We start from the raw sequence: 15,783 nt of genomic DNA on the forward strand, positions 1-15,783 counted from the left end.
CAAGTATAATAAGTAAACTGGGCCTGGGCTTATTTTAGCAGGCCCAAAGCGCTTGTGGTCAATCCTGCGCCAGGTGATAGGAGTGTGAGATACACGAGTTCTGGCTCCTTCGTTTTCTCTTCTTCTTTCTTCTCTCTCAGATCAACAAAAACAAAAACCTTCGTGTGCGTCTCTCGTCCTCTAAGTTGTCGAAAATGCTAGCCAGGCTCGCCGCTAAGCGTCTTCTCGAGATCCGTCAAGTTTTCCGTCAACCAACCTCTCAGGTAGGTATTTTTCAAAATTTCTCTCGTTTTTTTTTTTGTCAGGCTCTTTTCCCGATCTCATACTCCGTTTGGTCATTTCTATCTTACAGGCGTCTCGTAGCTTATCGACGGCCTTAAACTACGTGAGTTGTTTGGATATTCTCTCGCTGATCTTTGCTTTTAATTTTTCTGATTTTGAAAATTAAATTGACATTTGATTTTTGTTGTTTTGATGACTTATAGCATCTGGATTCTCCTGATAACAAACCCGATCTTCCATGGGAGTTTTCAGAGGCAAACAAATCTAAGGTCAGTCAGTGAAATTAAATCGCTTCTTGATTTGATAATGACGAAAAATTTACATTGCGTTGAACGAATTGGGGATTTTATTTAGTCTAAGTCTGTACGGGTACGAACTCCTTTTGGTTATGGTGGAAACAACAAATTTATACTGTTACGGGAAAATTTATGAATCTTTAGCTCTCGTTCCCTACTGATGATATATCTCTAACTAGAATCAGCTTCAAATATGTTTCGTCCCTACTCGACGGGTGGGTGTGTGTGACTTACATTGTCTTTCTACGTAAAGCAGAAAGAGTTTTTGAAACGTTTTGCTGGGAATTAAGGAATGGTTTGTATGATATCAACTCTCAACTAACATATTCATTGGCTTCTAATTAGTTAGCCGGTTTTATGGAATTAAACTACTAATATGTTCTTGTGCATTTGGTTCCAATTTACTGTAGCTTTTTGTCTGGCTGCACTAGTCGTGCAAAGAAAGTGAATTCTATTTTCCCATGCATCCAGATTTTCTGGAATTATAATATTTTGTTCAAACTGTGTAGGTTAAGGAGATACTCTCTTACTATCCAACGAATTACAAGCAGTCTGCAGTTATTCCGCTTCTAGATCTTGCACAACAGCAGCATGGAGGCTGGCTCCCTGTTTCAGCGATGAATGCAGTATGTTTTCGTTCTCTAAATATTGAAAGGATTGTGAAGAGGAAGTTCATAACAATACAACAACATTTTTGCAGGTTGCTAAAGTTATAGAAGTTGCTCCTATCCGTGTTTATGAGGTTGCAACATTTTACTCAATGTTCAACAGGGCAAAGGTAAGAAGTACTTACTACCCCATAAACTCAAGTCTCTACTGTGCTCGTCAAAAAACACATATCCCATACTCATATTTCATCTGCTCGTACAGGTTGGAAAGTATCACCTTCTAGTTTGTGGCACAACACCTTGCATGATCCGTGGTTCACGAGACATCGAATCAGCTTTGCTTGACCATTTGGGAGTGAAACGCGGTGGTAAATTTCTATTAGTGAGCTTTCATTAAAAAGCAAACAAAAGCATACGATGGTGTTCAGTCATAACAATATTCCGTATTATGTTTTTGCAGAAGTCACAAAGGATGGTTTGTTCTCTGTTGGAGAGATGGAATGCATGGTATATATTTCACATCACCTCTCTCCTTTCCGTAAATTGTGAACACTTGCAGAGCCATCACCTCGCATGAAAAGATAACAATATAAATCTCATGTGTTTGGTTTTGTTACAGGGATGTTGTGTTAATGCACCCATGATCACTGTGGCCGACTATTCCAATGGATCAGACGGATATACATATAACTATTTCGTATGTCAATCTCATCGACTAACTTTTCTTTTCTCCCGCAATATTATAATTTTTTATGTGGTTTAAGATGGAAATAGTAAAATTGTATTTACTTGTCTTATGCTACAATACACAGGAGGATGTGACACCAGAGAAAGTTGTAGATATCGTTGAAAAGCTGAGAAAAGGAGAAAAGCCACCGGTAAGACATTAACCCAACCGATTGCATTTGAATACTTTCCTGATGTTCTTCTCGTACTACAGCGTACTATAGCATTGCATCCGTTGGGTAAAACAATCTGGTTGTATAACGGTATAGGGGTGCCCAATCTGGTTTCGGTTCACTTTGTTGAATTTTGGATTCTCCGGTTTTTATTCCCTGTTTGGTTTGGTTTTCGGATTGATTTTGGTTTTAGGTTCAGTTTAAACTAGATTGGACATACCCTCTAAGCCAAGACCCTAATCCAACTTCTCATGATGTTAACCTTTGTTTTTCAGCATGGAACTCAGAACCCGCAGAGGATCAAGTGTGGACCAGAAGGAGGAAATACGACACTGCTTGGAGAGCCTAAGCCACCGCAGTTCCGTGATCTTGACGCATGCTAAGCTAAGTTCTGTTCGCCGCATTTGTATGTGGTTTAATAACGCAAAGGCTATAGCGATGTTTGACGCCTGTAGCATCAAATTGAGTTTGCATTGTAGTCTTCTTGGTTTTGGAGTTTAAATCCATTTCAAACAAATTACCAAAGCCATCCTCTCTTATTATTATCTCACTTCCAAGATTTTGTGAAATTGTAATAAAGACTTGTATGTGGTACTTTAAAACCCAAGAATTTTCAAACTTCTTTCAGAAAATTTAATTGGCAGAATTGCACAATTTTGTAGTTTTATTTTACTAATCACAAAATCATCATTGGGTTTTTGGTTTATTTTTCCAAAAGCTAACAAACTTATAAATAACTTGCCTAAATATATCTCTCCATTCCAATGCGAGTTTGAATCACCACATGTCCTTCTCCAAAATGTAAGAGTGTATACTTCATCCTTTGATAGGTGGATATTGAAATTCCAAAAACTCAAACCAAAAAAAAAGCATAAGACATGTCTTTTTCTCCAAAAATCTTGATTCATGGGAACAAATTAATAATGTTTTCTCATTATTACATAACTCCAAATTCATACAAAACAAATAGGAATACAAGGGATTACAAATTACAAATACTTATTTTATTTTCTTCTCAAATTGTACAAAACTAAACAAGGTCCCACAACTTCCCACTACTACTACTAGTACTACTAAATAATAATAATACCCCTTGAAGCTCCATCCTCAACTTCCCACTAAAAATCTTGAAAACAAAAAGTTGCTTTCATCAAAGTCCACCTAAAAATAAAGGTAAAATGATAACAATCTCCAATATTTTAATCAAGTGAGCTTTTTGACAAATATTTTTCCCCTCTACTGCAAATCCTACATTGATTCCATCTACAAAGCCTTTTTCACTTTTTTTACCTTTCCTTCCAGACGAAACAAGTGGGTGTGGGAGGGAGGAGAGAAGAAACCAGAGTCGTTAGAGCAGAAGCAAACTCCATGTTGGACTGTTGGATTGCTGTACAAACCTCATTTTGTTGCACAAATCCTACTGTGGAGGATTAGTCTCAGGCTTCACCACCGAAGATGTATCCGGAGGCTGAGAATGGTAAATTGCCATTGCCAATGATATAGGCATCATACAAAGAGCCTTTGATTGAAGAAGCTGCATCGCGGCTCCAACATTTTCTTCCATCAATTTAGCCACTTGACGTTCGGTTCCATCGTTAGACCATTTCTCCCATGCGGGTTGAGGAGCTCTTCCACCTTCACCCGTTTCATCCTGTAGACATTTTAAGAAATAAAACTTGAATGAAAACCTCATTTCTAAAGTTTTGACCTTTTCTCCATTTTTCTTCTTTAAAAAGTTTATTTACCTCAACTGATGATGAAAGAGGCATATCAGTAACAAGTGGAGCAACTGCACCGGCTCCACCAAGTCGGCTCATGCTCAAAACCTACCAAAAGTTGACCAAAGAGACATAGATATCATTCAAAGGGATAAGCTTTATCCCACATAAAAATTATATAAATAAAAGCTTTTACTTTTTCAGATGAGCATGGAAGATTTCACAAGAAACACATTTTTAATTTTTTTTAAAAACAAAAGATGTACTATCTTATCAGAAACCCATCATTGCATTCTATTTCTTTGGTGTCTCCATTATCTTTTAAAGTAAAGCAGCTTTCTTTTTTAGCTTGCGAGAGCTTTAAGTAACCGACTGCATTTGATCTATTATAATGTGATCATGATGATTGTAATTAATGTCTGAATATGGTATTATAAATCCTAAACTGTCATTAGCCTGCCTATGACAAAACAAAAAAGTGATAAAAAGACTAAATGCCAAAGAAATCAAAAGCATTTAGGACTTGTTTATTCTTTCCCATATTAAAAAAAAACTGATCTAATCAGATTGAAATTTAGTTGAAGGGTAGGTAATGGAGGGACCAAAAGTAAGACCAAAAATCCATCTAAGAGAATTTTAAAGACATGATTTTTAGATCTCTAATCTTATAATATGAACAAACAGATTTAAGATATTGCTGAGGGGGTAATATGAACATTCAAGATAATAACGGTGGAAGCGAGATCTTAGACTGGTTATATATACCTTAACTTGGAGTCTGAGAAACTTGACATAATCGACAATCTCATCGATCATAGCAGCTCTATCGGTCTGCAAATGAAGACAGGAAAAAACATAAGAGTGTTAAAAACCTGCTAGAACTCCATATAACAGAAATGAGAAATGTTCTCGTACAGGTGAAAGATACTAACCTTGTTCACAGTAGGTACAAGTTCCTGCAGTGCCCTGATCCGTTCTGCTATTCTTTCCCTACGTAGCTGTGGCAAAGCAAAAAAAACATTCAGCTTATCCCTCCATAAAACCAAAGAGACCACTACACCATGGTCCATGTCTACATCTTTCAACGACCAACAACAACATATATAACACAGGGAAATACAAAAAGAGTATCTGAAGTTTACCCTCTCAGCAATGCTATGTGGATCAGTAGCCTGACCACGCCTAGCTCGAACCCTAGGGCGGATTGAGGTAGGCTGATGTGGCGCCGATGGAGCTGGCTGTTGCATTGGCTGCCCATGGAAAACCTTATACCATTTGCACAAGAATTCACTTCATAAGTTGTAAAGTAAATCCACTTATAACACAAAAACATTCTAACTAACAGATTGTTTCTACAACAGAGTAACAACGGAATAAATCAAGTTAGATGACAAGAGCAGCCACACAGCTACATGAACTAGTACGAAGCTGCTCATAGAGTAACAAAAGTTAACATATTGGATTCTACTAAACAAACCAAAATCCCTTAGATTCAACAGCTCAAAACAAGTACCCAAAGCAACTCTACCAACATTGCTAAAAAGTTACCAAAAATGTTATCTTGAAAAACTTCAAAATCGATTTCTCAGGAAGCAAACAAAAAAAAGTTAAGAAATTTAAGAAACCACTTACAGGTTTCATAGAAGAACAACGATTATCAACAACATCATCTGAGAAACGTTTCCCACTTCCATGTCCACCTTCAGGTCTAAGAAACCCTCCACTTCCAGGTCCTTTCCCTTGATCAAGACTTAACCCTAGAGGAAACATCTGATTGTGAAACCCAGTTGGTCCACCACTTCCTCCTAACCCACCCATATGACTTCCTTCGTCTCCAGAACCCAACTGCAACATCATCGGCGGTGCTCCTCCGCCTAATCCGCCGTCAACTCCAGATAAACCGGCTCCGGAAGAGGCTGAGAAGTTAGGAAGACCGAGGATTTGCTCGAAGAAATCATCAGAAGGAGTTTGGTCAGAAAGGTTCTCGTGAGGGTTGTTACCAGCCATGGTTTGAGCTCAAAAACAAAAAAAAAACAGAGACTTTTGACTCGGACGAGTCAGTGTGAGTTACGATTAACGAGTTGGAAACCTTCTAAGGAGAGATTTACATGCGAAAGCTACCTACACAGATTTAATGTTTTTTTTGTTTTTTTTGGGTTGATGAAGATTTTAAGATGCTTTAAAACGAATGAGGACGAACAAGACAGAGACGAGAAAGGAGCAGAAGAAAAGTGAAAACTTTATGCTCTGTTTATAAAATTTATCTTTTTTGTAAAAGGACCTTACTTTTTCAGATTATTTCATTTTTGCCATTTCCTTATTTTCCTTCCAGAAACAAAAAAAAAAGTTATTATTATATAAATGGGCTGAATTTTATCATAATTGGGCCTTCTCTTCTGTCTTCATTTTTTCGCTTTCGTTTTCCTTTACACTGTAAGTTTATATAATTTGAATTATAAGATCATAATAATTTTATACTATCAGCTTACAGTTCTAAAATGATAACGACTTGTTTTGTAAACGTAGCCTTTAGCTGAACACTAAGTTTTAGCGTTTGAATATTGCGTTTTCGTAAGTTTGGGCTCAAGTCTTCGTAGGTTTTGACCCTAATTTTGGACCCTAATTTCTTCCCAAAAAATGACAAAAAAATGACTAGACCCGGTACATTTGCACCTCTGGCACATGTCTAGAGCCGGGGCTGGCTCTGACGTATCAGGCGGTTCATGTAGTATGTATTATTCACTTCTTAGATTGTACTACTACAAAGGAGTTATATATGCACGGGATGTGGCACGAAACTCTCCTTGCCTTTGTGAAACATAGTCAAGTTAAGAAAGAAGAGTTACGATTTGTTCATAAAAAGGTATATACAAAATCAAATTGCAAAATCACTAGCTAGCTCATATATGAAACCTCTACTCTTTCAGGTACAAGCATGCACTAAGTCTTCATCTTTAAACAAAGGACACTGTGAGATTAACAACGACCAGTTCAAGGGTTTTACAAGATTACCATAATTTCAGAAACGTAAGTCTTCAAAACCCAAAAAGTAAATAAGGGTCTGTTGCAAATTCAACGGAAATTACAAAATTCCCAATTGCAAAGTAATAGTAAATCAATTTTAAAGTTGATCCAATGATCAAAAACCAATGCACCAGCCGAAAAGGAAAAGAGCTTGTTACTTAAGTCCTACACTTAATCAAATGTAATGACATAATCCAGTTGAAGAACCGAACTGAGAGCAAAGATAATGCTTAAAGTCTCACTCTTCTAAGCATCAGGATAACTAACTAACACAAGCAGAACGACCAATGCAAGTTATAAAGCATAGGAGTTCCAAAAAGACTTACCAGAAATGGAAGTATATCCATTGGACTAAAGAACAACAAAACTTTGCAACAGCGATCATTATTGAATTCTCTAGGGTTCATCACAATTTGGGTATTTTGGAAACAAAAAAAATTTGGACCATTTCTCGATTTATGCGTGTCATCCTTGCGCAGGGGCCATGCTAATCTTCTCTGTATCGTTCCAATTTTATCAGATGTCCCCGAAGGTGACAATCACTTACTCGACTCTAACATTATTTAAACGCAGCTTTTGTCCTCTGTTCTATGCGATGTGGTATATTTGTTATCGGTTAAAGCTTAAAAGGGCTCGTTTGATAAAAAGGCCTATTTAAGGTAATTAAAAGTCCTCTTTCTGATTATTATTCTTAGAGATTGAGTGAAACGACGCCGTTGGTTTTGTAACGTTAGCTTTAAATTTGTTAAAGCTAATGACTTGTGGTTTAAAGTTTGATTAAAAAAAAAAAAGACTATGGGATGTTGCTAAATGTTACTGGTATCTGATTTAGCGAGAACCTATGGGGGAATTATAACTTAAACATCAACCTCTATATTTACTGTTATATCAGAAAAAAAAACTCAAAACGTTTGCAAGAACTGTCTCCAAAATCATGTCAAGAATAAGCTCTACTAAGACTGCTCCTTTGGACCTCTCCTACGTACCATACTAAAACACTCAACGTTTAGATTGAGATCAAGATGTGGACATTGGTGCATTGGGAGAAGAATATTGCTGTGAATAGCTTGAGAAAACTCACTGTGCCCTACAAATGTAACTAAAGGCTTTTGAAAGAGCATTATTTTTGTGCGTCCAATCAAATGATTCGATCGGTGAATATCGGATAACGATGATGCTATTGGTTTTGAGGACTGATGACACGGCAACATTTCTGCTTCTGATCTTGTCGGAGGCACTCACTCTGTTTGTTGTACCAGTACTATTTGTTTCTTGTGCGACAAGTTTTCATTTATTGACTTGTACTCGTTCTTCTCTTCTGCATTTGAATAGTTCTTGACTCTTGAGTAAACAATTTATCCAACGTTTCATAATCTTTAAGAAACTATACAAAATTGGGAATACTAAAAAGCGGATCTTTAAGTCTACTAGTCTAGAGTGAACTTTTAGTCTTCGTTTCAAATATGTCTTCGTCACGCCGACGACCCCCGATCAAATCTATTAGAACTTAACCATAACTATACTGTAAGAGATTCTCTGAACCACTGATCGATTAAGAAATAGGTGTTTTTGACAAAGACGACTTGTGTTGTGTAGAGACTAGAGAGAGTTTCAAAGTAGTACAGAGGATTCTAGGGATTCTTTTATATCTTTCTCCTCAGTCCTCAGAACGAGAATTTTGATATCCTAATGAAGAAGCAAGGGCCGTACGTATTTAAAGAGGGTGTTAGGTTCCCTTACTGTTAATAAAAGTTACCGTATTTGATTTCGGAAAAGGACTTGGTCAGAAGAAGTTCATACAACCATCAGAAAAAGACCTTTTCAAATTTCAGAGAAGAGATGAAAACTTGTCTCTCTCTAACACCTAACAAGGAAATTAAATGGACACGATGCAGAGAACTGTGGAGAAAATTCAACCAAAATTACAAACTTGAAAGTTGAAACTCGCAATAAAAAAGTTAGCCAGTGTCTTACTTGACGACGATCTGAACATTCACTTGGTTCTTATAGTTTCACCTTTTTGAGTCTTCAAGATCCAAAAAAAAACTAACTCCTTTTTTTTTATCATCATATATCAGGACCAACTGCCAGCTTCTTATGGATGATATGGAGCACCAGAATTCGAATCAGTAACCTATTTGTGGCAGACTGAATTGTGAAGAAGCATTTAGTTCACCAGTGAATCAGGGATACACTCTTGTCTGAAATTTGAAAAGGTCTTTGAATTGCAATTATACACTCACCTTGTGATGGTTCTATGAACTTCTGACCAAATCCTTTTCCGAAATCAAATGAGATTGGAGGCAACGTATCTTTTGCTTAAAGTATGCTTTCAAAAGATTGGAGCAAACGAGTACTCTTTCAAGTACATTAATTAGTTCTTTCACTGACGAAGTATTTCAAGTACAAATCTTTTTGACTCTGAAACGTCTCAAGTGATGATGCCTCCTGAAGAAGATGCTGGATCAGGTAGTCTTGTTACTCAGCTTTCACATCAGAATCCAAGGCTTAATCAAACTGTTATGAGTGGTCCAACGACGAACCGCACCAGCAACTCAGAGGACCAAACCATGGATCAACATTTTCTATAAGTGATTGGACCAAATGTTCACTCCAGTCTTAAATATTCTGTTTTTAGTATTCCCATTTTGTGTAATTTCTTAAAGCCTATGGAACGATGGATAAATAGTTTATTAGTCAAGAGTAAAGAACTATTCAAATGCAGAAGAGAAGAATGAGTACAAGTCCATAAATGAAAACTTGTCGCACAAGAAACAAATAGTACTGGTACAAAACCAGAGTGAGTGCCTCCGACAAGATCAGAAGCAGAAACGTAGCCAATGCATCAGTCTTCAAATCAATATCATCATCGTTATCCAAGAAAATATCAGGTTTTTTTACCGGCCGAATCATTTGATTGGACGCGCAGAAATAATGTTTCTTTCAAAAGCCTTTAGTTACATTTGTAGGGCACAGTGAGTTTTCTCAAGCTATTCACAACAATATTCTTCTCCCAATGCACCAATGTCCCCATCTCAATCTCAATCTAAACGTTGAGTGTTTTAGTATGGTACGTAGGAGAGGTCCAAAGGAGCAGTCTTAGTAGAGTTTATTCTTGACATGATTTTGGAGACACTTCTTGCAAACGTTTCAAGTTTTTCTGATATAACAGTAAATCTAAAGGTTGAGTGTTTAAGTTATATTACCCCATAGGTTCTCGCTATATCAGATACCAGTAACATTTAGCAAACATCCCATAGTCTTTTCTTTTTTTTGTTCAAACTTTAAACCACAAGTCATTATTAGCTTTAACAAAATTAAAGCTAACATTACAAAACCAACGGCGTCGTTTTCCTCTATCTCTAAGAATAATAATCAGAAATAGGCCTTTTACTTATCTTAATGACCCTTTTTATCAAACGAGCCCTTTTAAGCTTTAACCGATAACAAATATACCACATCGCATAGAACAGAGGACAAAAGCTGCGTTTAAATAATGTTAGAGTCGAGTAAGCGATTGTCACCTTCGGGGACATCTGATAAAATTGGAATGATACAGAGAAGATTAGCATGGCCCCTGCGCAAGGATGACACGCATAAATCGAGAAAAGGTCCAAATTTTTTTTAATGTGTGTGTTCCCCTTTACAACTCTTGTTCTCTTCTAGTTTATCCTAGCAAAATCTCTATTTGGACATTTGGTCCCCCTTTCAGGTTGGCATACTCTTGAGTTTTTGAAGTTCTGTCAGCCCTTAAAGACAATTTTTGATATTCTGTCTGAACTGAATCAATGGAGTAGGGTTTTAGGGAATGTGGAAAATGCATAGCAAGCTGGTTTGGATCAAAGACACAAGAGGAAGGGTGCAGAGACATTGATGTTCACCGTTTTTAGCAGTTTTGGCAATTTTACTTCTTCTTATGTCACTACAAGAAAACAGGTGATTAGCGACTACACATAGCGACCACATATGTAGTCGCCAAAATTAACGACTACATAGTGACGATTTAGCGACTATTCTGCGACTACGTGGATTTAGTCGCTAAATAGTCACTCTTAAGCGACTAATTCATGCAGTCGTTACGGTGGTCGCATATTAACGACTAAGAGGCGACTATATTGTTGATGGAATTATATAGTCGCAACTTAGTCGCCAAATTAGCGACTACAGTACGACCACGTCAAATAGTCGTAAACGTTGGCGACTACGTTGCGACTCATTCGGCGAGTCATAAGGTAGTCGTAAAGTAGTCGTAAAATTTAGCGACTGTTAGGCGACTCTTACGGCGAGTCATGACATAGTCATCGTGTAGTCGCCAAGTAGTCGCAAAAAACAGTTAAAAGAAACGTGTTTTCCATGCGGGGGTTGGTGTACCAACTTTTATTATGTAGTCGCCTATTAGTCACCTATTAGTCACCTAGGAAAGTCTATAAAAAGAAGTTGCACTCATTTGTTCTCTTCACTCCTAACTCACTTTCCTCCTCTAAAAAAAAAATTCTAAAAAAAAAAAAAAAAAAAAGTTTGCTTTATATAATTTTTTATATTTTCTCCCAAAAAAAAATATATATATATATATATATATAATTATAATGGCGGGATATTACAATTATGGTGGTAATGGCGGTAATTATCGGGAGTGGATGTACAAGAGGTTCGATGAAGCGACGGGGAATTTTTCATCTGAATACGAAGTGGGGGTGGACCAATTCTTAACGTTTGCAAGTAGCCAAGAAACAGTTCAGAATAATGGGGGTAAGTTTCTCTGTCCATGTAGTGTTTGCAAAAACAATAGATGTCTCTCGGGTAGAAGAGTTATGAGTCATCTGTTTAGTAATGGATTTATGCCAGATTATTATGTTTGGTATAACCACGGCGAAGAAATTTATTTGGATATAGGAAGTAGTTACACTGATAGGACGTATGATGGGAGTCATGAAGAAATGGGTAATGTAGTAGAAGATCCATATGTGGATATGGTGAATGATGCATTTCGTTATAATGTGGGTTTAGATGATAATTATCATCAAAATGAGAGTTATGAGAATGTGGAAGAACCGGTACAAAACCATTTTCAGAAATTTTACGACTTGTTAGATAGTGCAAAAACTCCTTTATATGATGGTTGTCGTGAAGGTCACTCGCAGTTGTCATTGGCTGCTCGAGTCATGCAAAATAAGGCGGAGTATAATATGAGTGAAAAGTTAGTAGATTCGGTTTGCGGAATTTTGACGGATTATTTACCAGAAGGCAACCAGTCTACCGGTTCACATTACGAGACAGAGAAATTGATGCGTAATTTGGGACTTCCATATTATACAATTGATGTTTGTATTAACAATTGTATGATTTTCTGGAAAGAAGACGAAAAGGAAGAGACATGTCTATTTTGTGGTTCACCAAGATGGAAGCCTAAGGAGGACCGACGGAGAACAAGAGTACCATATAGTCGTATGTGGTATCTATCTATTGCTGATAGGTTGAAGAGAATGTATCAGAGCCAAAAGACTGCAGCGGCAATGAGATGGCATGCAGAGCACCAATCAAAAGAGGGAGAAATGAATCATCCTTCTGATGCGGCGGAGTGGAGATATTTCCAAGAGCTTAACCCTCGGTTTGCGGAAGAACCCCGTAACGTCTACCTTGGATTATGTACCGATGGGTTTAATCCATTTGGCATGTCTCGTAATCATTCACTATGGCCTGTGATCTTGACTCCATATAATTTACCCCCTGGTATGTGCATGAATACGGAGTACTTGTTTCTTACAATTCTGAATTCTGGGCCAAATCATCCGCGAGCTAGCCTCGATATCTTCCTACAACCTCTTATTGAGGAGTTAAAAGAGTTGTGGTCTACTGGAGTCGATGCATACGATGTGTCTTTGAATCAAAACTTCAATCTAAAAGCAGTGCTGATGTGGACGATAAGCGACTTTCCGGCGTATAGCATGTTATCGGGATGGACCACCCACGGTAAATTATCTTGTCCAATTTGCATGGAAAGTACAAAGTCGTTTTATCTACCCAAAGGAAGGAAGACATGTTGGTTTGATTGTCACCGAAGATTCCTGCCTCATGGTCATCAATTGAGGAAGAACAAAAAAGATTTCCTGAAGGGAAGAGACGCTTCTAACGACTATCCACCGCAGTCTTTAACTGGTGAGCAAGTTTATTATGAGCGTTTAAAAGATGTAAATCCACCAAAAACCAGGGAAGTCGGTGGTAACGGTCATGAAAAGAAGATGCCAGGCTATGGAAAGGAACATAATTGGCACAAAGAAAGCATATTATGGTCGCTACCTTATTCGAAGGACCTCAATCTCCGACATAATATTGATGTGATGCATACCGAGAAGAATTTTGTGGACAACATCTTGTATACTCTTATGAGTGTACATGGTAAATCTAAAGATAACATCATGTCAAGATTGGACATAGAACAATTTTGTTCTCGACCACGCTTACATATTGATAGGAAGGGTAAAGCTCCATTCCCAGCATATACATTGACAAAGGAAGCCAAAACAAGTTTATTGGAATGTGTCAAGCATGCGGTGAAATTTCCAGATGGTTATTCGTCAGACTTGGCTAGTTGTGTTGATCTGATCAATGGCAAGTTTTCAGGAATGAAGAGTCATGATTGCCATGTTTTTATGGAGCGACTTCTTCCATTTATCTTCGCAGAACTCCTAGACCGGAGCGTTCACCTTGCATTATCAGGTAGTACAGATTACCTAAGACATGAAATTTTCAGGGATTGGAGCATTTTTCAGGGACTTATGCTCAAGAACTTTGCAAAAAAGTCGCGTTCAAATTCTTAAACATAACATTGTTTTGATCTTATGCAACTTAGAGAAGATATTTCCACCATCATTTTTTGATGTGATGGAGCACCTGCCTATACATCTCCCATATGAGGCAGAATTGGGAGGCCCTGTCCAATATAGGTGGATGTATCCTTTTGAAAGATTTTTCAAAAAGTTGAAAGGAAAAGCGAAGAACAAAAGATATGCGGCTGGATCAATCGTTGAGTCCTATATCAATGACGAGATTGCTTACTTCTCTGAGCACTACTTTGCCGATCATATACAAACAAAATCAAGGTATAATTAAATGAAATTAAAATTTATACTTAATTTGAATTATTTTTAATTATCTTATTTGATCAGGTTAACAAGATTCTATGAAGGTGAAGTCCCAATATATCATGTCCCTGGAGTCCCTAATATTTTTACTCATGTCGATCGCCCAAGTGGGGAAATGCATGAAGTATGGCTTTCAGAGAGAGACTATCAGTGCGCACATGCATATGTTTTACGGAATTGTGACTATTTTCAACCAATTGAGAGGTATATAATATAGACTCGCAAATATATAGACTCCACAAATATTTCTCATATATATTAAATATATTTAATTTTCTTAGTATGTTCGAGGATTTTCTTTCTACCAAATATCCTGAATTAACCGAAAAAGAACTGTCCACGAAAAGAGCTGAAGAATATCATGTGTGGGTGAAAGATTATGTAAGTATACTCGAACCCATGTAACCGACTCTGATTATGCATTTATTTAATTATATCATTGATATATAATATTTATATGTATACGCAGGTTATATACTGGAACGCCACAAATCCATTTCCTACTTGGGTTCAAGAGATAGTGCATGGACCTTTACACAAGGTCAAAACTTGGCCAATATACTTTACAAGAGGCTATGTGTTTCATACGCAGAATCACGGCGCTGGACGGAAGACATGTAACTATGGTGTATGTGTTAAAGGTGAAAATTACACTGATGCATCTGATGGTGCAGATTTCTATGGGAACTTAACTGATATCATAGAACTTGAGTACGAAGGGATGACCAATTTGAGAATCACACTTTTTAAGTGTAAGTGGTATGATCCTGTCATTGGTAGAGGGACTCGGAAGAGCAATAGTGGCGTTGTTGACGTGAACTCTTCGAGAAAATACAACAAAATATGAGCCATTCATTTTAGGTACGTAAGACTTGTCTAGAATTTATATATAAGTTTATTTAATGTAACTATCCATACTAAATTGCGATTTTGTGCAAACAGCATCTCAAGCGGATCAAGTTTGCTATATTCTGTATCCATACACAAAGAAACCAAAGCGAGAGTGGCTAAGTGTTCTGAAAGTAAATCCGAGGGGAAACATTTCAGGAGAATATGAAAACAATGAACCGACTCTGTTGCAAACAGAAAATGATGATGCTGTATTGATGACTACAGTTGAAGATCTCATAGTCGACAATTTGGTAGCAGATGCTAATCCAATAAACCTTGATTACGATGTTGGAGATGCGGATCCAGAAGATGAATTCCAGTGTAATTTATCGTCTTCTGATGATGAAGAACAAGAAGACGAAAAACAATAATTATTTGGCAAAATTACTATGTATTTGTTTTTTAATTTTTGTCTTTTTACTGTGTAATATTTGTGTATTATTGTGTAATATTATTGTGTAATATTATTATGTAATATTATTGTGTAATATTATTGTGTAATAAATTTGGTTATATAAATAACTTGTAATTAAAATTTTAAAATTTGGTTAATTAAAATTGTAATTAAATAAATTTGGTTAGTTAAAATTGTAATTAAAATTTGGTTAATTAAAATTGTAATTAAAATTAATCAGTGTTTTATAAATAAATTTGGTAAACTAAAATTGTAATTAAAATTGTAAAATCTGGGCTTAGATTAAAATTTGGGCCTAATTAAACATAAACCCAAACCCATTATCCCAAACTAATCCTAACTAAACCAAAACCCAAACCCATTATCCCTCTTCTTCTCTCGATTCCCCCCAATACGAAAACCCTAATCCCCATTATCTTCTTCCTCTCGCAGCCTTCTCTTCTTCCTCTCGATTCGATTCTCCCAAATCTTAACCCTAATCCGCATCTTCTTCCTCTCAATTCCCCCA

At 36.9% G+C, this 15,783-nt stretch overlaps 2 protein-coding genes, 2 non-coding genes and 1 pseudogene across 4 annotated transcripts; 3 read left to right on the top strand and 2 right to left on the bottom strand.

The window, feature by feature from the left end:
* The first annotated feature begins 14 nt into the window (after positions 1-14).
* LOC104714255 (NADH dehydrogenase [ubiquinone] flavoprotein 2, mitochondrial) lies at positions 15-2,717 on the top strand. The gene is made up of 10 exons (XM_010431554.3): positions 15-263; positions 353-385; positions 486-551; positions 1,088-1,204; positions 1,279-1,356; positions 1,449-1,554; positions 1,647-1,693; positions 1,806-1,883; positions 1,999-2,064; positions 2,361-2,717. The coding sequence occupies exons 1-10, from the start codon at positions 195-197 to the stop codon at positions 2,466-2,468; spliced, it is 768 nt and encodes a 255-aa protein (XP_010429856.1). The 5' UTR covers positions 15-194; the 3' UTR covers positions 2,469-2,717.
* Positions 2,718-2,968: 251 nt separating this feature from the next.
* On the bottom strand, positions 2,969-6,056 carry LOC104714264 (transcription factor UNE12). The gene is made up of 6 exons (XM_010431567.3): positions 5,436-6,056; positions 4,946-5,068; positions 4,736-4,801; positions 4,569-4,634; positions 3,831-3,911; positions 2,969-3,736 (listed from the first exon to the last, which is right to left on the bottom strand). Exons 1-6 carry the CDS (start codon positions 5,808-5,810, stop codon positions 3,503-3,505), a joined length of 945 nt encoding a protein of 314 aa, XP_010429869.1. The 5' UTR covers positions 5,811-6,056; the 3' UTR covers positions 2,969-3,502.
* Positions 6,057-7,260: 1,204 nt separating this feature from the next.
* LOC147948090 (U6 spliceosomal RNA) lies at positions 7,261-7,364 on the bottom strand. The gene has a single exon (XR_015586462.1). It is a non-coding gene; the product is annotated as a U6 spliceosomal RNA (small nuclear RNA).
* Positions 7,365-10,346: 2,982 nt separating this feature from the next.
* Positions 10,347-10,450, top strand: LOC147948091 (U6 spliceosomal RNA). Its single transcript, XR_015586471.1, has one exon. It is a non-coding gene; the product is annotated as a U6 spliceosomal RNA (small nuclear RNA).
* Positions 10,451-11,413: 963 nt separating this feature from the next.
* On the top strand, positions 11,414-15,231 carry LOC147948092 (uncharacterized; annotated as a pseudogene).
* Positions 15,232-15,783: the final 552 nt, after the last annotated feature.

This window comes from Camelina sativa, chromosome 2, assembly GCF_030686135.1.
Source record: "Camelina sativa cultivar CO46 ecotype springtype chromosome 2, ASM3068613v1".
Taxonomy (NCBI): domain Eukaryota; kingdom Viridiplantae; phylum Streptophyta; class Magnoliopsida; order Brassicales; family Brassicaceae; genus Camelina; species Camelina sativa.

Coding starts and splice junctions, on each gene's coding strand:
- LOC104714264 (XM_010431567.3), bottom strand. CDS start 5,810: ATGGCTGGTAACAACCCTCACGAGAACCTTTCTGACCAAACTCCTTCT. Junction 5,069..5,435: donor GTTGTTCTTCTATGAAACCT/GTAAGTGGTTTC, acceptor AAATGGTATAAG/GTTTTCCATGGGCAGCCAAT. Junction 4,802..4,945: donor CACATAGCATTGCTGAGAGG/GTAAACTTCAGA, acceptor GCTTTGCCACAG/CTACGTAGGGAAAGAATAGC.
- LOC104714255 (XM_010431554.3), top strand. CDS start 195: ATGCTAGCCAGGCTCGCCGCTAAGCGTCTTCTCGAGATCCGTCAAGTT. Junction 1,205..1,278: donor CTGTTTCAGCGATGAATGCA/GTATGTTTTCGT, acceptor ACATTTTTGCAG/GTTGCTAAAGTTATAGAAGT. Junction 1,357..1,448: donor CAATGTTCAACAGGGCAAAG/GTAAGAAGTACT, acceptor CTGCTCGTACAG/GTTGGAAAGTATCACCTTCT.